The 22,496-nt window shown below is 41.8% G+C and overlaps 1 gene segment (V, D, J or C); it reads right to left on the reverse strand.

Moving 5' to 3' along the window:
- Positions 1-21,869, reverse strand: part of LOC127186318 (immunoglobulin heavy variable 3-11-like) — a 137,857-nt gene extending 115,988 nt beyond the window's left edge. The window contains 1 exon segment of the V gene segment in view: positions 21,754-21,869. Coding sequence covers positions 21,754-21,799 — 46 coding nt within the window.
- Between the last annotated feature and the right edge of the window lie 627 nt (positions 21,870-22,496).

Raw genomic sequence — 22,496 nt, forward strand, 5'->3', positions numbered from 1 at the left:
TGTACATGTTCTGCAGGGCACCTGCCACTAGGGGTGCTCTCTCCTACTTGTTTCTAACCCTCTGAGGGTCAGTGTAGGTTATTAAAGCCCACTACATAGACTATTGAAGACCTTCTGCTCCATTGTTCTGAGGAGCAGCTGGTTCACCAGCAGTGTCTTCCTTCTGTCACAAAGTGAAGTCCTTTAAATATTGATCTGTGCTTGATGAACCCTGGACACTGCCACATCTCATTGCTTTTTCTTCATGTGTCCTCCCAAATCTGTGTAGCTGTTTGTGTTGAGCACATCCTAGATTCCTATTGAAACCTGAGCTCCGTTAGGTACAAGATCCAATTCAATGTCTCTGTGCCTTGAGGACAACTTAGTTAGTTTCTTAGGGGAACTATCTTGAAAACACAGAAATTTAGAAATGTTTCTCTGAGGTTTCCTCCTTTCTGCTTCAGTGGTTCAGTTTTTCTTGAAACACGCACAGCTTCTCCAGTGGGTGGTAACTGTTGGTTCTGAGTGACCTCAGAATTGATTTGTAGCTACTAGTTCAGGGATAACATTATTGATTCCACAGAACATAAGGATTAATAATCTCAGGCTATGGGTCAGAAGACAATACTGCAGATGGTAAGAGTGTTGTGTGTGTGTTCGTGCATGTACCTGTGAGTTTGTGCATGTGTCTGTGTATGTTAACAAAAGCCTTAACAAATGATATTGATCTTTAAAAACATATAACTAATTTTCAAGGATTGGTGAGGATTGGTAAAAAGAGAGTGGTTTGTCTGGACCCGCCGGACAATCAACTGGGACCCTCAGAACCTTAGAGAGAGAATGGGGGACAAGAGACGTGAAGAACAGACAGCAAGTTAAGGAATCTGATCAAGATGACAAAATTTTATTTTTTCACAGGCAATTATATACCATTGAAGCAGGAGGCTGAGTGGGGTGATCTGGGTGAGAGGTTTCACAAGATATTAGGAAGTCAGCAAGTTTGGTAGGGTGAGGGCCCCTGTGCATCTGGGGCTGGGTGGAATTGTTAGGCATCTTGAACCATAAGATGTTATCTATAGATTTTGTTCCGCTTGTATCTGAAGGCCTCTGTGATTCCGAGAATACTGAGAACAGCTGGAGAGTACCTTGAAGGAGGGCAAGAGGTTACAAGGCAGCCTTCTGGAATGTACCCTGAGGCAAGGAGGGAAAAGAGGTCACAAGGCAGCCTGCCCCAGGTCCACTCAGTGTATTATGCCAAGGTTCAAGATACTTGCCGGCTATGGTTTTGGCTCCTCACATTTCTCCCTTTCTTAGGGATTAAAAAGGCATGTCAGTCCTTGCAGAGAAGGTGGGCATTAACCAGAGGGGGGAGGTAGGGACCCAATATCCTGTGATAAATAAGACATCCTTTTTGAGGGGAAAGGCAGAAGAGAATCCCATAAGGCTCCAAAGGGACTCCTTTAGAGAAAATGGGAGCCCGAAAATCAATGCCAACATCTATGCAATCGGGTTGGCCTCTCAAGGGGCTCAAAAGTGAACAGATATGGTCCCCCCTTTGCGATACTTTGTCTTGCACCCCTTGCATGTGCCCTTGTCCGTAGACCGGCATTTTTTGAGTCAACACCTTTTTGCCTATATGGGAGATTAGTTGGAAACATACAGGGGAATCCAGTAGACCTTTAGTCCTCTGGCTGTTAGCTTGGTTAGAAGAGGAGGTGTCAGGATTCCTCATGTCTAAGATAAAAAATTCAAGTGACAGTGCATGCTTGTGAGGATGTGGAGACAGGGAAAGACTCCTCCATTGTTAGTGTGAGTGCAAACTTTTCCAACCTGGTGCTATCTCTGGAAATTAGGAACAGTTCTACCCCAAAACTCAGCCATATCACTCCTGAGCATATATCCTAAAGATGGTCAAGCATACAACTAGGATATCTGCTCTACTGTGTTCATAGGAGCTTTATTCATACTAGCTAGATGTCCCTCAACAGAAGAATGGATAAAGAAACTGGTACATTTACACAAGGTAATAATATTCACCTATCAAAAACAAGGAAATCTTGAAATATGCAGCAAATTGATGAAACTAGAGACAATTATTCCTCAATGAGGTAACCCAGACCCAGAAAGACATGCATGGCATATGCTCACTCATAAAGAGATATTAGCCACTTACTAAGGATACCTACATTACAACAAAGAGACATATGCACCAACGAACGTCTATGTATGAAGTGGACCTAGACCCTTTGCTCAGATGTAGTAGACAGGCAGCACAGTCTCCTTGTGGGTTCACAAGAAGGAGAGTAGGGATTACTTCTTATATAGTTTCTGGCTTTCCAACATGGATCACTTTTACCTGGGCAAGGTGGCCCTGCCAGGTCACAGAGGAAGAGGACTTAGGTTGTACAGAGGACAGTTGATAGGCAGAGGTCAGATATTAGTGAGGTTGGCTCACCTTCCGAGGACTAGAGGGCGTGAAAGGGGATGAGGCAGGGAGGATGGGATAGGGAGATGATGAGGGATGGTGCTACAACCAGGATGTAAAGAATTCATACTGCAAAATAAACAGGTAACTTCTATTGCTAATTCCACTACATGGCAGTAGCTCTGAGACTGCCAGAGACATGAATGTCTATGCATAAACAAGGCTTCTTGTTGGGCCCAGAATCCCTGTGTCTGTTTATTAGATGCCATTCTTAGTATGGCATGAATGAAGATTAGCAATATCTTTCTTCTGCTCATACAAAGATCAGAGAATGAGCTTTAATTGTTCTGTGCATCATGTACCTCTCATATATTTATAATTTTAGGACTGTATAATGTTTGTGGGAATTTACATGTTTACAGAACTCACACACACACAAAACAACAATAACAACAACAACAACAATAACAAAAGCAACAACAACAACAAAGGACATTGAAGCTGGGTCAGACCTAAGACGATTCATTCTTCTCAGTATGCATGCTGACATCCTGATCCTTCCTTTCCATCCCCAAGTGCTTCAGTTGCTGTTATTCATCAGAACAGCACAGCTCCCAGGACAGCTTCAAAGACAGCTTCCTATACACACTGGTCCAGCATTTCCGACTGTCCCACACAGGACTTATATTAAGCCTGGAATTTCTCAACATTTAGAACCTGGACCACAAATGCTCCTCCTGATTTGATTAACCATGTTTCCCAATTTCATTTGGCCCCTACAAAAGTGCTATTTGCCTGAAATCAGCCAGACAAAACCTTAAGAGATCAATGCTCTCTTTCCCTTATGGGGGGTTGGGTAATATTTGTTTGCTCTCTTGGGCCACAGATGCTTACTTTCATTGGGAGTTGCTTATAAGTTAATATTGGTATTCTTCTGAGAGAAAATTTGGCTGGACTCAGGGATGTCTCTCTTTTCCTTTTTCTTTCTTTTGTAGATATGAAGATAGGGGTTGAAAAGAAAGGAAGGGGGATGTAGATCTAGATAGAGCTGATAGGACAAAAAGTAGATTATTGAAAGTACTCCTCAACTTAGGGTCTTATTTGTTACTAGCAAACAAGGTTATTTTTATTTCATTGGTATAGAATTTTGTATATTGATACAAAATAAGTTTAATTTTGATTCATTGGAATAGACTTCAAATGTAAGATTATTCCACACACATTATATATATTTCTAGTCTAATATGATGCAAATATCTATGTGAAAATAAAAATAAAAAGGATGAGGACAAGTGTCTTTGGAAAAATAAAAATAAAAATGACTGATTTATTATCCAATTTTTTTGGTAAATTTTTTTGTGTTTTTTAAGCTGTTGCTCATCCTTGAGATGATTGTACCATCAACACATATAACTGTCAGCTCAATCAAGTGTAGAAACAAACCCAGGTGTCTAATTATATGACCCTTGGGAATCCTGTGTCAAATATGCAGAAATCCAAATAGCCGTACAAGTCTCTTATTGTTTGCAGCCATGTGGTCCAGTCCATTTAATGCCCTGAATCTCTTCCTAGAACTATGAGAATAACATTAGTTCTGGACAGAGATTGCCTTCAAGTGCTCTGATGACAGAAATAGAGCTGATAGCCAGCTTCCAGTAGATAATGACATTGTCTGCTTGTCTCTCTGTATCTGACACTGTCAAGAGCATCCTATCCTTTCCTAGGACATGCCATGTCTCTACTGTCATATACAAAGAAAGAGTTGATTGAAAAAGAGTTTGCACCTCATCCCAGTGGAACATGCATGCGTGAGTGTGTGTGTGTGTGTGTGTGCGTGTGTGTGTATAATTTTATATACACTAAGTGTTTTCTTATAGCACACACGCCCCAAGAAATTTATTCTGAAGATACTAGTATCTACAAATTACAACCCAGTTTAGACCTTTGTATGACTACTTTTCTCTTTCATTTTTTTCTAAGTCTACACACAGTACCCTTTGTTGCGACAATTTTGTGAAAGTACAAATGTAAATTGAATCTTAGAGTAATGAGAGACATATCTTAAAGGTTAAAATCTACCTTCTTAATCTACTTCCCATTCTTCATGAAATTATTCATATTACATCTCAATTGTTAGCCCTTCCCATGTTTCCTCCCATTCTTCCCTCCCTCCCACTTCTCCCCTTCTCCCCTCCCCTATGTCTGTGATTGAGGGAGACATCCTCCCCCTATATATGCTCTTAGAATATCGAGTCTCTTCTTGGTAACTTGCTATCCTTCCTCTGAGTGCTTCCAGGCCTCCCCATCCAGGGGACGTGGTCAGAAAAGGGGCACCAGAGTTCATGTGAGAGTCAGATCTCACTCTCCACTCAATGGTGGAGAATATCATGATCGTCGGCTAGGACTTGGTAGGGGTTCGAAGCTTACTGCCTATATTCTCCTTGTCTGGTGCCTTAGTTTGAGGAGGACACCAGGACCCAGATCTGCCTGTCATAAAGTTCTTCTTGTAGGTTTCCAGGACCCTGTGGGTCCTACTATTTTCCTATTCTTCAATGCTACTCTCGCCTAAAGTCTCAATCGGATATCCTCTCCTCTGACCCACTTTTTTGGTAAGTAAAGATTTTCATGGTACGTATCCCTTGGACTAGTGTTTTGATATAAGTGAGTATATACCATTTGTCTCTTTTTGCTTCTGGGTGAACTCACTCAGTATGATAATTTCTAGACCAATCCATTTGTCCACAAATTTCGGGAATAACTTGGCAATATTTAGCAGTATTTAATAAACCATATTGAACACACCAACTCAATAAATAATCCCTGTGACGCTTAATCTAAGATGAGGACCAGCCAAGTTTGGCCTCCATACAGAAACTTTCTAAATGTTGAGACGCGAAAAACTTGTAGGACATGTTATGGAGTGTGAGGGGATGAGCTGCCAGGATATAATACAGCATTTTCAGAGTGTTAAGCCTCTTTATGTACCTGTTCCTGGAGCTAAAGCTGTACTTAATGGTTCCTGTGAGTCCCCTGCTGGGCCTAAGCACAACTGCAGGAAGTTTGTGTCTGGGCTCACACTGGGGTTACCTCACTGTGTGGCTCTGGAACAGTAGTACAAGGCAGTGTCCTCAGTAGTCACAGAGCTCAGCTGGAGAGAGAATTTGTTCATGGACGTGTCCCTGGAGATCAGGCTGTGGCTTTTGAAGGATGGATTATAGTAAGTAGAACCTTCATAACCTATGCAACCGATCTACTCTAACCCCTTCCCTGGGAGCTGATGGATCCAGTGCCAGCAGTAACCATTAGTAGTGATGGAGAATCCAGAGACAGTGCAGGTGAGGGTCAGTGACTGCGAGGCATCAATGACAGCAGGTCCTGACTCCTTAAGCTGAATCTGACAGAGAATGCCTGAGGACAAAGTTATTGTCTGTTAGTAACCTGGAGTAATAAGTTCCCAAAGAGCCCATGTATAACCCTGGTGATCCCATTAGGGACACTCACTTTGCACAGCTGATACCAGGCACAGGAGATACCCTAGCAATTTCATCTTCCAAGTCACAGCTGTGCCTTCCCTAGAGACCCCAACCTTGTCTGGACAAAGACCTGTGAGCTCCCATAGGAAAGAGAGACCTTTATATCTAGAGCCAGAAGATTAATTTGCGTGTGGAATATTCTTTTCAAATACTCAGAAAAGGGCTGCTTTCAGGCTGTTTTGCATCCTCTGTACCTGTGAGGTTTGTCTCCACTTTTCCTCCAATAAATGTGGAGAGCTGGGCATGTGCTGCCAATCACATAAACAAAACCCAGAATTACACCTTTGAACTGTGTGTCATTCAGATGGACAACATCATACACCTATTAGAATGGGTAAGATCAAAAACTCAAACGACCGCACATGCTTGTGAGGATGTGGCGAAAGGAAAACACTCCTCCATGGCTGGTGGGAGTGCAAACAGGTACAACCACTTTGGATATAAATCTGGTGCTTTCTCAGAAAATTGGGAATAGTACTACATCAAGAGCCAGCTATTCCACTCCTGCGTGTGTACCTGAAAGATGCTCCTCCATTCAACAAGGACATTTGCTTATCTATGTGCATAGCAATTTTTTGTAATAATCAGAACCTGGAAACAACTTAGATGTCCCTCAACCAAAGAATGGATATAAAAGCTCTGGAACATTTACACAATGGAATACTCTTCAGGTATCAAAAACCAGGAAATCTTGAGATTAGCAGGCAAATGGATTGAACTAGAAATGATCTTGCTGAGTAAGGTAACCCAAACCCAGTAAGACAAGAATGGTATATACTCACTTATATATGAATGAATATCAGTCCAGCATAGATGACCTCTGAGAGCCTCCAGATGGACAACAATTTGTAAAGCGTTTTCAAACACCCAAGAAAGAGAATCTTGATTTCCTCTGAACTACAAGTTTGGATGACATCTGGATTTGAGGTTAATTAGATCAAACTAAACATTACTGCTATGTTTTTGCAGCAATGCTTTCAAAGTGTTGTGGAGAATTCCTTCTAGGGAACAAAATATAAACATTATCTGACAATAAAGGCTATGAAGTTCCTTAGCATTAAAGGCTGATGCCATTCCTTCACCACCTGTTCCTCCAAGTGCCTTCTTCCTTCTCTGTGTTCAGCTCAGTCTTCCTTGATCTACCCAGGGTCTGGTCCTGACTCCTCAGACTGATTCCAGCACTGCTCCTGATTTCTCTTCTTCCTTCTTCTGTGACGTGACTCACGTCCCATGGAAACTTGTTAAGCTTGTTTAATAGGAGGCTATGGCCTCTCTGTACTTTCAGAGTCATGAGACTGAAAGCTCCTGCACCAGAGATGTCAGAATCAGGATAGAGTGATTTCTGTCTCATGCTTTACTTCAACTTTTTAAGCTTTGGGATGAGAAATGTGCAACCTGTGGTTAGTGTTCCATTTCCTAGAGGGCAGTGTGCATCTAATGTGTAGTCAATATATAGCTACAGTGGACGCACTTCTTGAAATTAGCTTCTTGTGTGAGTTACTTTTTAATTTTTATTTATTTACATATTTACATTTTGAGATGGAGTTACTCTGTGATTCCCTGTCTTTCTCTTCACTCACTATGTCAACCATGCTGGCCTTCATTTCAGAGATCTGATTTTCTTTTATCATTCCCCCGAGTTCTAATACTAAAGGTCTGTGCCACTGAATCAGTTTTGCCAGTAACTTTCTTGTGTCTCTTGTAAAATACTCTGGAAATAATACACAAGGAAGGAGATGCTCATTTCAGCTACAGTGGGAGGCTCACATCATCATCATGGAAAGTCATGGTGTCGGGGTATTGAAGTGTCTTGTCAACTTCATCCATATGAGGAAGGAAGCACAGGTGGATCTTGGTGTTTGGCTAATGCTCTCCACTTCATGCAGTCCACCATCAGCACAGGGAACAGTGCTGTGCACTTTTAGGTAAATCTTCCCACTTCATTATCCTAATGAAGGTCATTCCTCACAGGATTCTCAGATGTTGATCTCCTTGGGGATCCTAAATTGACAATTGTTGTAAATCAAAACAAATGCACAAAATTAAATATACAAAGCGAGTCTTCAATTGTTCTAAAAATCACATAATCCTACTGTCACACAGAACTTTCAAGAAGAATCATGCTGTTTGAAATTAAAGTATGACCTAATAGTCCCAGTAGTCAAAAAATAGTGTGGTAATTTCTTGACTAGAACAATGAAAAGAAATAATGTCCTATTAACAATAAATTCAGTTTAATCATAAAAATTCAGTCAATTGGATTCTGGTAATGAGTGTTGGGATGGGCATTGGAGGGACGTTATAAATGTCACACCATGGAAAATGTGCATGAAGAATGAAAGTGTAGAGATTTTTATACCTTTGACATTTATGATTCATATAAATTAGAAGATGAATTTCTATCAGGCTAGTCTGTAGGCTTATCTAGGGATCATTTTCTTAATTGCTATTTTATATAGTAGGAATCAGGTCACTATGAGTGGTACAATCTCTGCAAAAATTGATCCTGGTCTATAAAAGAAAGCTAGGTGTTGCAGCAAGTTAAAGTAATCTAATAAACAGCATTTCTCCATGGACTCTGCCACATGATCAGACTTCATTCAGTGATGAACAAATACCTGAAAGTGTAAGTTGCAACAAAGCCTTTCCTCCACACATTGCTTATGTGCTTGGTATTTATCACAGGGACAGGAACTAACTTAGAACAGAAAAGTACATTAAAAGATGATTGGCTTTCATTAAACAAAATGCCATCTAGGCTCGTCCAAATTCCCTGAAACTCAAAACTCCCTTCTCTGTGGCAACTTCAGGATTACCTTAAGGATATGTTCATTAGTACCCACTGAAGTTTCCTGGTGATTCCCTATTCTAGGTATTGTAAACAGTCTTGCATGTATCATGTGGCTTCAGGCTAAGGTTGCACATCTCAGTAAAGTGAAGTGTCTAAGAGTAAGGTTTTTCTGTAGCTGACATGAGCCCTGAATTCATTTCATCTATAATCTCTATTAAGAGGTGAGAATATGATTTGTCCCATCTAGCAGACTATTCTTATTTCTCTCCACACAACTTCCTAATTTTTGTCAGCTGGTCTAGCAAAATGACACCTTATTGTCTCTGTCTGCCAAGGAAGTTATAATGAAGGACAGAAGCACACTAGGTCCCTTTTCTCTCCCTCTCTCTCCCTCTCCATACAATGCATAAAATTAAGTCTCTGGACATTGTGTGTGCTTGTGTGCTGACTACTCCAAAGCTGATCTTGATCCTCTGGAAGCAGTTCCGTTGCAGTTAGAACTGGCCTTTGAAAGTGTCTCTCATGGTGGATATGAGGTTCTTGAAGTTATAACCTGTAACACCTACCATATCTATAAACTACATACACTTCAGGACTTCCTACAGAGCTGCTGGATCCATGTCCGGTCATAGTTATTGGTGGTAGAATAAGCAGTGATCGTGCAGGTGAGAGATAAGAACTGTGAGGGCTGCCCTGGTCCAGGACCCGACTCCTAAAGCTGCACTTGAGCCAAGACAGTTGGAGAGAAGAAACACTGACCTTAGTCAAGAATGAAAGAAACAACATGCTCACCCATGTAATTCTTCTGAAACTCTTGAGACAGTAACCACAGGGGGCATCCACCAGGGAGAGGCATCTTGACTGCTCTGAAGTTGAGTGCTTGGGTTTTATGTGGTTTGACCTCCCCCTGCTGGCCTTGAATTTCACTCAAGGAAGGTTTATGTCTTTCCTGGCACTGAAGTTCCTTTACTGTGTCTCTTGCACAGTAAAACATGGCTGTTTCCCCAGTGGTCACAGAGTTCAGCTGCAGGAAGTACTGGTTCTGGCATGCTTCTCTACTGATGGAAATGTGGCTCTTCTGGTAAAGGCTGATGTTAGTTCTACCACCACTACTTATGTACCCCATCTACTCTGTGATTTTCTTTGAGAGCTGCTTGATTCAGTGCCAGGCATAACCACTTGTGAGGGAGTAACCAGCAACAGTGCAGGTGACTGTGTGGGCTTCACCAAGCACATTCCTGACTCCTTCAGTTTCACTTGGGACAAGATGCCTGTTGAGAAGAAAAATCACCATCAGTCAAATGCAAAAATAGTATCATGTCCATCCATGTCCCTTTTTTGAACATCCTGAGACTCATAACAAGGAAGAGCCACGGGCATAGAAGCAAGACCAGGATAGCCATGAGCAGCCTTTGATTGAGGCTCCTCTGAGAAGGAATCAGGAGCTTCTCAGCCAGAACTGAGCTTCCAGCCTGAGAGTGGGGGCTGCTTTGCATGTGGGAGCTCATAAGGAGATAAAAGGGGTAGCATGTACCCACTTTCCCTGTACATAAGGTGACTTTTCTTTTTCTACATAGAGGGATGGGATAAATAATCCTCAGGAATGTTTTTTGTTCAATGTCTGGTTTTCATGCTTCTAGGGAAACAGAATTGGAGTGCAGACTTCCAGGAATATATATGTGAAGGTATTTCATTAAGTAGTCCCTGTTCTTGGATAGCTAAGGATGCAATGTCCTCATTTCATGAACATTACTGAGAGTTTATATGTCTGTAATTCCAATGATAATTTCAAATGAATTGTGTTGGTAGGGTATCTGTGGAATTCTTCATATTTAAGGAATGTTTCAAATACTTCCTTGTTAGAGCAATGGAGACACTTTGTTCTTTTCAGTCATATATGAAATATAACTCCTTAGTAATCACATGTAGTGCATGTTACTTTAGTTCCTTAAAGAAAAGTGACAGGATCCAGGTGGAGTTCCATTGCTTTAAGGTCAAACCAGGCACCTGCTTACACAGAAACACTAGACCTGAAGCCAGCTTCTGATGACTCCAGTCTTATCCTGTCCTGTCCTAACTTGCAGTGTCCTGTCCTGACCTCCATTCTTCTTACCTCATCTTCCTTTCTACCTTGTCCGTTCTTCTCCTCTACTGTACTTTCTCCTCCCCACTCTCCTTCCCTCTCCTCCCCTAGTCTCTCATCTCATTTCCTGTCTCATCTTGTCTCTTCCTATTTCCTGTCTCCTCCTTGAATCCACTCTCCTCTTTTCTCACTTGGACCTAAGACATAGAAAATCAGTCTTGCCAATAATTTTCAGTTACTCCTTCCCCATGGTGATCCACTATCAGAATATTTTAGCAGTGTAGATTGAAAATTATCACATGAACAGATTTTAACTATGCTCACGAATTAAGTCTAGGTATGTGTATCATGTAAATCACGTTTGATTCACTCCTGTTAGCTGTTTTTGATGAAAAATTCTATAAACAACCAAATTAACACAATATATTGAGAATCGGAGATGCTTCCTAGATGAGGTAATCACTCTGTTCTCATATCCCATGGTGCACAGTGTAGAAGTAGCTCTTCATTAGGTGACTCTGAAATGGAACTCTCAGCAATATCTAAAGTAATGTGCAGAGCCCACAGGGGGCTGATCATTTTGTGCTCTAATATGGACATATCTGTAATATCCACCAGGAATTTACTCAATAATGGACATATGCTGATCAGATCAGGGTTTTTCATCAGAAATAAAAAATTAAGTGCATCTTTTTATGTGTACTTGGAGAAGTAATGTTGGGTGTGAGTCTCAGCATTCTGCTTGGATATTTTGCCACATAAAATCTTTTAGAGGACCGCTATGGTAGGCTGTGGCCCTGTTCCTTCTCTTTGACTACTTTCAGTTTCTAGTCTATGTATCTTTATGAGTGAGGATTATACATCCTCCCAAGGGCCCTCCTTGTTATTTAGCTTCTTTAGGTCTGTGTATTGTAATGTGATTATCCTGTATTATGTGGCTAAATTTAGCATTTAAGTGAGTATATACCATGCATGTCTTTCTGGTTTTGGGTTACCTCACTCAGGATGATTGTTTATAGTTCCATCCATTCATCTGAAAATTTCAAGATATCTTTGTTTTTAATAGCTGAGTAGTAAATGTACCACAGATTATCTATCCATTCTTTGGTTGAGGGACATCTAGTTTGATTCCAGATTCTGGCCAAACTTTGAAGTGGAGCACAGAAAGTCTTTTGGCCGAGTTGGAGGATAGAAGAACCTGTAGGAGAGAGAAGGTCCACAAGGAGACAAGGAAGCCAACATTTCTGGGCCCAGGATTGGGTGAGTGGTCCTGCAGAGATTGATGCAGTAACCAAGGACTATGAACGGGGATGACCAAAGACACCATGCTCAGATGTAGTCAATAGGCATCACAGAGTTCTTGTTGGTACCATAATATGGGGAGTAGGGACTACCTCTGACACAGACTGTGGTGCCCATTCATTGATTATTCCCCTCTGATGGGGCAGCTTTTCCAGGCCACAGAAGAAGAGGATGCAGGCAATCCAGATGAGACTTCATAGACTGGGATCAGATGATAGGGGAGGAGGGTTCGCCATTTCTGAGGACTAGGCCAAGGGGATGGGGGATGAAAGAGGGAGAGTAAGAGCAAGAGGAGGTGATGGAGGGAGGGATGTCCATTGAATAAATTATAAATTAAAAATCATTGAATATATGTATTCTTTGCTGTGTCTCAGAGGATGAGAGAAAAACAAAAAAGTATTTTTCCTGCATAACAAGTGGTAGAGGCTTTGGGAGAACAACATCTGGGTTTTGAGACCTGTAGGCAGGAAAGAGAGGCAAGTTCATCTCAGGTAAACGTTTTACTTGGTACACCTTGTGTTTTGTGAATGCTGACTTCACCCTGTAATTTCTGACCCACAACAGGAAGGTTGTCCCTGGGCTCACACTGAAGTCTCTTCCTTGTTAGGAGCCATAGGACCCTGCCTGACCTGCCCCAGCTGGCTGAGAAGCCCTGCTGGCTGAAAGCCATAGCTGTCTGCACGCTTGAGATAAACAATCTGCCTGGCAACCACAGAAGATCCAGGCTGGCCTTGAGAAAGAGAGCATTCGGTGTATCGCGACTTCTGAGTAATCGCCCCTTCCCCATCTGTTGCCCTTGGGGCCTGGCCCAGAAGATTCTGTAACTTTCCACTGCATTCCTTCCTGCCCCCGCTCTCCCTGCGGCTTGCTTTAAATTTGAATACCCCCTTACAATAAACGGCTCTTGACCAGCAATGTTTTCTTGAGCCCTGTCATCTCTCTTTCCCATTCTTTATCCACAGGCCGCGACCCTCCTCGCCCCCCAAATAACTGGACCCGCGGGTCGGGTCACTTCCTTGTGTGTCTTGCACAGTAGTCCATGGAAGTATCCTTAGGTCTTGCATTTCTCCCTTGCAGACTCATAGTGTTCTGGCAATCTTCAGTGCAGATTGTGGATCAGCCCTTCACAGGATCTTTATCGCTCACTTTTGAGATTAGTAATGTCTGAGGCGAACTCCAGACCCCTCCCTTGAGGCTACTTGACCCAGCGACTGGCAAATCTGCCTGATGTGGATCGATAAGGCGCCTAAGAAAGTTTCATGCACCCTGCAGATATCACTAAACCACCTGCAGATCTTACCAGCTGCAGCTCACACTGGACACTGCCAAACATAAAGAATTCCAGCTTGGAAACTGTCACACAGGTCCAACCTCAATTTTACGAGGCTGGTTTTATTTTTGGTTGTAGAGAAAACCTTTATTTTTGTGCCATTCAGCTAAGTGAGGAGTTCTGGAATGGAATTTGTAAAAAGAACATTTATTAGCACAGATGGCAGATAAGAAATGAAGGAGGTTATGACAATTACAGCATTAAACTGTCTTCAATTAAATATTAAAACAATTGTTTTTTGTTTTTGGTCTAAAGTGTCAGTGTATACCTTACCCACTTCAGAGAAAATAATAAAATATTGATAATTTTGGACCAGAAGGCTAAATGATTTTAAATGCATATATGGATCAAACTCTTTGTACTTACAGTCCAATCAGATAGCTTACTGGAGCATTAGAGTTAATATAAATTTATAAATATTTTATTAGTAATAAAATAACTTAGAAAACGTATGACTATACATATGTGTATGCACACATATTATATATTATACATATACATATACATATATCTGTTAGGATGTCTTTTTTGTCTTGTGAGTTGGAGGTAAGAACTTTAAGAATTGAGTCACTATTCTCAGGGTAAGCAACGGTGGTACATGTGTGATCACAACATTTTGGCGAGAAGTCTTCAGTCTAAATCTAAGGTCATGTTCCAGTGTCCCCCCATTATGAAGAATACATGAGGATATGGGACTTGCAAAAATGGAAGTGAGTTAATTTTCAAGATTAAGATAGTTGAACTATCTGCCCAAACGTCCTTAAGAGAAAGGTTGATGGTTCATAATTTTTCATTTGAGGCATTTATTCCATTATGAGAGAAACTGTGCTTGTGGTACCAAAATGTTCCTATGGATTGCAGCATTTCTATTTCTGTGATATTCCCAGGAGAGCGACTTAGGTTTAAAATACAACATTAAAGATCTATAGTCACATGTGCTTTGTGTCTTTCAGGGAAAACATTATAGCTCATTAGGGAATGGTCTCTTGAGGAGTTCATTTTATTAGCTGCATTCCATGTGGTTCAGTAAGAGGAGGAAATTCTGAGGGAGTCTGTAAACTCTCTTCCTGGATCTGTCTGCACCTGTCCTTCCAGTCTCTGCCTGTGTGTGCTATGAGCACCACCTGTTGACCTGCATTCCTCCTGCAGTAGGGTTCCTCTTGTCTGGGTCTCTGCTTCTCATATGAAACTCCAGAGTCTAGATTCTGAATAGTGCTCACCCAAGTCAAGGACACAGACTTGTAGCTTTCTTTGTGAAGCCTCCCATGAATTTTAGACACCAAAATACATGGTGAAGGGACAGCAGAGTGGCTTGCTCTTCATAGACATTCTTGAGATAACTTGATACAAGGTTGCATGTATTGTGACCTTCTCTTTCAGAAATAATTCCCTCTCATATGTATTAGACTGTGCTGAGAATATGTTTACTGGGTGCATACCTTTGTTTATACAAAATATTGTATCAATTTAGTAATCTCTAGGAGAAAGTAATATGTAGGGAAACTAACTCATCACACTTTTCTCTAGCTGAACCAAAAATGGACAAAAACAAACAATCAAAAATTATAGAATGAATATTCACCTTAACTAATGTCAAGGCCATTGAGAATATGGGCACATTAAACACCATGTTTCTGCAACTCTCATCATTATTTCCATTTACAAGTCTTGTTCTAATACAAACAATGAAATCAGGGCAAAGAACTGTTCAGATTTAGTTACAAGAATACTGAGAACTAGGTGAACTCATAATACATGGGAGAGATACTGCCTTTCTTATTGCAGAAGTTTTAAAAATTTATTATAATTTATTTAGATTACATACCTAATGTCCCTCTCCCCTGCTATATCTTCCTGTTTCCATGCCCTCGCTATCTTCTGTCCTATTCCCCTCCCCTAGACCTCCGACAGAACGGGATCTTCTCTCCTACCATAGAACCACAGCATATCAGATCTCATCTGAATAGCCTGCTTCCCCTCCACTGTGTGCCCACTTGCCTCCCCATCAAGGTGAAGGGATCAAATTGTCACCACCAGTGTTGTAGTTAGTTGCCATGGACCGTCTCATTAGGGTATAGGTCCTTGGGAATGAGAGTTCTGTAAGCATCAGTGGGCAAAGATCGGTGAGTGACAAACAGAGACAAACCCAGAGGTACTATTTGAATCTGAGTGTAGTTTGTAGGCAAGCAAGTTAAGTTTTTATACACATTTTTTGGAAATGGAGAGTGTTTTTGTGGTTACATTATTTTTCATTCAAGGAAGTTAGTCAGGCATACACCATTTAAAATACAGGATATAGAGTAATAATGTTGTCATCAATCTTAAATAATCATTCTTAAGTCATTAGATTGGTATGAGTGCATGTGTCCTCTTTATCAAAGATCAATTTTCTCTCATTATGCCAAACATCTGTGAGTCAAGACAGTTTTTTTTTCTGAGCTATTCTGTCACTATCTGGAGCTTTCTTAAACACTTTCTTTGTAAGTCATAATATAAAGTATGATTAATTTTTAGCTATGTTTTTATTAAGAAGTGCAGTGGAACTTTGGGGTGTAAAACTTTGAATGACTCTTGGCTGCAGTCCCAAGTTAGGGGTCTCCTAGCAACGCAGTTACATTTGCTAAGTTCTGATAAAGAAGCAGGTCAGAAAGAGAAAACAGTCAAACTGTTCCAAAACAAGAAAGCTGTACCAGTTACTCCTGGCAGGAACATCAGACCCATTCCAAGAGGCTCTCCCTTGAGTAGGGGATGTAGCCTCAGCTGGTGTAGCATCATTTGTTACACAGATTCTACTGCAGGGGTCATGACATTTAACTTACCGGTATGGCAAAATAAGGGTTATTAATAGGCCTATAATTATTATTACGGCAGTATTTTCTAACCCACTATCAATCAATCAAGACACAGACATCTGTGATATTTTAAAATAGCCTGGGGCATGGCAGATATTAATCCCCTAAACTTCTTCCCACAATGGGGCACATATGGAATACCTGTCCCAATTCCATGGCATATGGTTGTAATAATTTCTACCAAGTCATCTCCCATCCATAATCCCAAATACTTGCTAATTTTTACCCTCTGGGCCAAGTCTACATCCATGCCAGCCATGTGCTTCTCCTCCACCTAATCCATGATGGCACAGTCTCATTCTTCCTCTCCTTTCTTCAGGTCTCTCCTTCTCCCAAGATTCTGTCTGCTCCGGCCCAGGAGCCTTACTTAGCCATGCCTATTTCATTTGCCCTGCCCAGGAGTGACCACGTTTTGTTGGTAAAATAGTTCAGGCTCTTAGGCAAGGTACAAGTGAGGCAGCGCCAGCAAGCATAATTAGCATCAAAATACATCAGACTAACCACCAACACACTAGGGGTCATGTCAGAGACAATATGTGCTCCTATTTAACTGTGAAGAATGAGGTGTTCACTGGCTATATCAGAACAGGCGTCTAGATGTACCGAATGCATTGCCCTTGGTTGGTACAAAAGTTTGTGCAGGCCCCTGGTTCCAGATCTGCCTGCTTTGATGGTCTCCTAAACCCTCTGGGTCCTTCCACTATCTCGTTCTTCCATACCACTTTCAATACTCCACCCAGAGTCCAGGAGCAAGTCCCAATATTTGTCCTGATCTGCAGCTGAGTGAAATCTCTCTGAGGACATCTGTGTGGGACATACATGCACTTATATGTGATAAAAGTGAATTGTTCTTTAGAAGATAAGTAATACTCCTCTTTTGGATGTGACAGAGAGTATCCTAACTTTTGACAGGGAGTAATGAAGTTTCAAACACAACATTTATTAAGCAAAATAAAGAATGTGTTTTTGAAATATTACTATTTGAAGTAAGGCCTCATATATTGCACACAAGAACTCTTCAATTATGCTATTTACCAGCACTAGACAAACACGTTTTATAGAAATATTCATTTTCAAATATGTGTAAATACTATTTTTGTATTACTTAAATGCTGATTTCTGTACTAGCAGAGATCTGATTGTAGCCTTTACTTTGGTATTGCTATTTTTTGGTTGCTCTTGAACATGCCCTCCAACACCTCTGATTGGTTTAATAAAGGCCTGAATTGCCAATAGCTGTTGCCATAGAGGATAAAAAGGATTTCTGGCAAAGACAGGAACTCTAGGGATGAACCATATGCAGGATGGGTCCCAAGCCAAACACTGAGGAAGAAACAAGAGCCAGGATGAAGGTGTTGAGGAGCAGTAATAGACCATGTGGTGAGACATAGGCCAGGACAGTATTGCTGGGTTAGAGCAGCTGAGAATCTGCTCTGCTATTGTGCTTAAGTTTATAATAAATATAAATATCAGTCACTGTGTCATTATTTGGGATCTGATAGCCCAAAGAAAGTCCCATTTTAACTGGTGTCTAACAGAAGGAAACAGAATCCAAGCTTAGAACACTGGACTTAGGTATTATTCCAAAAATTCTGGACAAGAAATTCAGACCAGGAAGCTAGTCATGGAAGATGCAGGAGAAATGGAAAAGTGGTGGCTCTGAAGCATCCACATGCTGCTTGGGGCTCAGATAAGCTGAACAGTTGAGGTCAGCCTGTGTTTCTCGGCAGGAGGCACGGCCAACCAGAACCTCAGAGCCACAAAAAGGATGTGAAATAAGTTTGGCTGAGGCTGCAGTGCTACATCCCAATGGTCCTGACCATTGTAACCCTGGATGTTGCACACAGTCATCACAGTTGGATGACAGTCTATAGAACTTGATGTTTTTAAAACCCTGTAGAATCTTATAGCATAATTTGGGAGTTCATGATCTCAGATTTTCAGCAAAGGAGGAGCCTCCCTCCTCATTAGACACATGATTCTGTCTTTGGATGAGCATCCTTCGGAGTGCACAGGGCATGGAGGAACAAGAAAAACATTCTGAGTTCATCACTCACAGATCTGTGAACTAGCAAAGACATCCTTGGGCTGTCTGCTTAGTTGTACACACACACATACACACACACACACACACACACACACACACACACACACGCACACACACACATTCATTATGTGACATGGCACCACACTAATGGTTCCTCTGTCTGCAAATAGGATACTGTAAAAATTGATTTGAAGGAGCGTGAGACAAGCACTGAGCAATATCATAGCAGTGAATTAAACACTTCTGATGGACTCATGTTCTGGGATTCCTTTGGCCAAGTCTGATCTTAGGAAGGGCAAAGATGAGGCAGACATATGGGCCTCTCATGAGGGCCTGCACGGTTTAGACAACTCAGTAGCTTTACTAATCCCCCTTTGGAAACACAGGGATGTAGTCATGCTCCAACTCTCTCCTCCTTTGTTTTTGTCAATGACTCTTTCATCATGTGCTCTCACATACTCTCTGCATTGCATTCCAAGGATGCACATGTACTTTACAAAGGTACAGAAATTACAAGAACTTTGATGTTTTCCAGTCAGTAGTCATCCATTACCAAATATTATCGAACCTGTTGGGTAAGGTTTATGGGAAGAAATCACAGAACCCTTCAGTCTCAGGCATCAGTCTGTCTGGACCAGTTTCCAGTTACCCAGAATTCACCAGTGCAGCTGTGGCTGGAAAGATCCTTCTCAGGAACATTGTCATCACACAGGTGGCTGGATCTGACAGGCTGAGTAGGGCAGAGAAGGTTGAATCACTTTGTAGAAGGAGCCATGGCTTCGGCCTGTATCTTTCAGATCTCTGCTAAATGGTAAACCCGTAAATACAGAGCCCACTTTTTCCATTTCTACACAACTCACGGGACAACAATGTGTTGCAGCCACAGCTGTGCCATCTACACAGAGCACACAACTCCATGACAAACTGACATACTTAAACAATGTCCCAGGTGCATCATGCTTTGATTGAACAATCTTCATCCCCTGGCTCCCACTGCTGCCTACAAATATAGAGACACCATACATGTGATCCCAGAATGCCATGGAGAATAATGCTCTATTCTGGTTCTAGGTACCACACCTGACTACTTCTGAGCCTCAGATGGAGAACCCAACTCAGAATGAGCCACAGGTCTTTTACATCATGTTCTTGAGCAGATTTGCTAGTTAGGACCCTTAGATGCCAGGAGGAAAGAAATGGGATTAACATATTAAAAGGAAATCCAATATGCACTTTAAATTCTTTGAGAACTATGCAAACTAAACCATAACAGACAATTAGAGGTGAAGAAAAGAAATGCGACCCATTGAGTGGTCAGGAGCTGGAATCAGCTAACCCAAACTCAGTGTTTATCACTAACTACATTTGGCCTCACTGCTCAGTTCTGGAGTCTCACTCACATTTTATTACCAGCTCCACAGATGGTCAGGGATGGCTTTGCTATGTATGTTTTGTGTGAGGATGATGAAGAGGCTGAAGTCATGTGGTTTCATTGACACAGGCCCTTCCTGAATTCCCTGTGGGCTCTAACTTGAACCCCAAATATCTCTAGCCAGGGAATCTTGCTCAGTCCCTGCCCTGAGACTTGGCATCCACAGTCTCAAGGGTCCTTTGCTTCCTCACGATCTGATCCTGGTCCCCATACAGAATCACATCTGCCCTTTGTGATGCTCTGCAGGTTTTTAAAGTTCGCGTTTATGCTACATTTAAAAGTAATCTATGGCCCAATAGTCTGGAAAAACAATTTTGGGGGTCAGGTTCCAATAGGTCTCTGGTTTTAAGGGAGTTAAGTCAATGTTGATGGTATGGGATAGGAGGATACAAAAGTGAATTTAGTTTTCCCACAACATGAGGCATTTTGTGCCATGGTGGCCACATATGTCAACACCAGGAGGCCTCTTGGGAGCCAATAGGAGCCTTTGAAAATTATCAGGGAAAGAAGTTTTCCATCATCAATCAAGCTTGGGAGACATTATGTTAGTGAATTCTGCCATTTCCATTTCATTTCCTGAAAGTCAGGGTCGGCTTGTGAAAAGTTGTTAAACAACATCTTTAATGTGAAATGTCAACCCTCACTCTAAGATACTTACCCCTTTTCAAAGCACTGAATGGAGATTTCATTGGGTTTTATAGTGGCTTTCTGATTTTGGCAGTCTGTACAAGAAGGGAGTTTGGAATTTCTTGTATACTGTTAACGACTGTCTGCCCTGACTCTGCCTAAAATACCATGATTGTTTATGAAAAGTATGTTTAATAAAGCAGGATACAGTTAGAAAAAAATAATCTATGGGCTATGGAAACTGCTGTGTGCTTTAAAGTTCTTACCACATAAGAACAAAGACCCGAGTTTGGTGCTCCATAAATACAAAGAGAGGTCGGAGTGGTAGCCAAGAACTAATCCCACCACTGGGACCTTTATACAGTGTGATCCTTAGGACTCACCAGCCAGCCAGTCTAACCAGATGCTGAGATCCAGGCCAGTAATGGAACTTTTGTCTAAATTATCATGTAGATTGATAGAAGAAGATATGTCAATGTGCGTGCATGTGCACTCACACACACAGACACACCTACCCACATGCAGTGACTCACACACACAGGAGAGGTGGAGATAGATAGATATATCGATCTAGATAGATAGATAGATAGAGAGAGAGAGAGAGAGAGAGAGAGAGAGAGAGAGAGAGAGAGAGAGAGAGAGAGAAGAGACAGATGAGGACAAAGAGAGACAGAGAGAGACAGAGAAGTAGACAGACATAGACATATAGAGAGACAGAAAAAAACACTATATGAACACAAATGACAATGGAAGGATTACCATATACTAGTAGAGAGAATACCTGTGGAAAGGCATCCCAAACACAAAGGAACTCTCCATGTCCTTCAGGACTGTCAATAGGCTGTAACACTCTGTCACTCAGAGCTCTGTGTGCTCTCAGAGCCCCCTGCTGACCATCTGCTCCCTGCAGGGAAGTTTGAGGCTGGATTCTCAGTGTCACTCACTCACAGTGTCTCTGGCACAGTAATATGTGGCTGTGTCCTCAGACCTCAGACTGTTCATGTCCAGGTACAGGGTGTTCTTGGCATTGTCTCTGGAGATGGTGAATTGGCCCTTCACGGCATCAGCGTACCTGATGGTACCACTACTAGAACTAATGTCTGCAAGCCACTTCAGCCCCTTGCCTGGAGCCTGGAGGACGCAGTGCATCCAATAGCTACTGAATGTGAATCCACAGGCTGCACAGGAGAGTTTCATGGACTTTCCAGGCTGTACCAAGCCTCCCCCAGACTCCACCAGCTGCACCTCACAATGGACTCCTGAAAACATGGAGAATTTTGGTTAGAAAACCATCACAATTTTTCTCTTTCTTATGTCCACACAACGCACAGCATCTCTTCTCCATAAATTACCTTTTAAAATCAAGACAAAGAAAACCAAGCTGATCCCCAAGTCCATGGTGAGTGGTCTGTGCTCAGTGCTGATCACTGAATGGGAGGATCTGGGAATCCAGGGCTGAGCTCCTCTGCCAGAGTTAGAGGGTCAGGGCAGAGCTGTTTTTCATAGGCACAGAGAAGCCTCATTTGCATGTCTTCCTGCTGTAGCAGGCTATGTTGATGGACCTGGGCAGGAATCCATGCTCATAGCTGATATAAGACATCAAAGACTGATGACAGTTCCAGAAGTTAAAACAGAATGGTTGCTCTGTATGCAGGTTTCCATTGTTAAGGATTCATGATTCCTTATTTAGTTCTCTTTTATGCACATGCACAGATCATGTTGTGCATTTATACTGCTAGGTCTCCCCAGTATAAATGTGAAATTAAATAGTCCCTCACACAGTTTTTTTTTCTATATTGAGAGCTCAGTCTTTCCCAATTCCTGAATTAGATATAGTTCCTCCCTCATAGGCTCTAGGTCAACTGGCATGTAGAGGTTCTCAGAATTTATTCTTTGTGATGGGGACACTATAGGCTTTTCTGAACTTTCCTGATTTCCGGGAGAACATTGTCCTGATTATGTACGGGGCTTGCAAATGTGTCCTCCCTTTCATTCCCTGTCAACTGCTCACTGTTTGCTATGAAGACACATTACTGTTTGAAGTTTCCCTCCCACTCATTGCCTTTCTCTCTCCACACCTCACCTTTGCTTTCTC

Source organism: Acomys russatus, unplaced genomic scaffold (assembly GCF_903995435.1).
Source record: "Acomys russatus unplaced genomic scaffold, mAcoRus1.1, whole genome shotgun sequence".
NCBI lineage: Eukaryota > Metazoa > Chordata > Mammalia > Rodentia > Muridae > Acomys > Acomys russatus.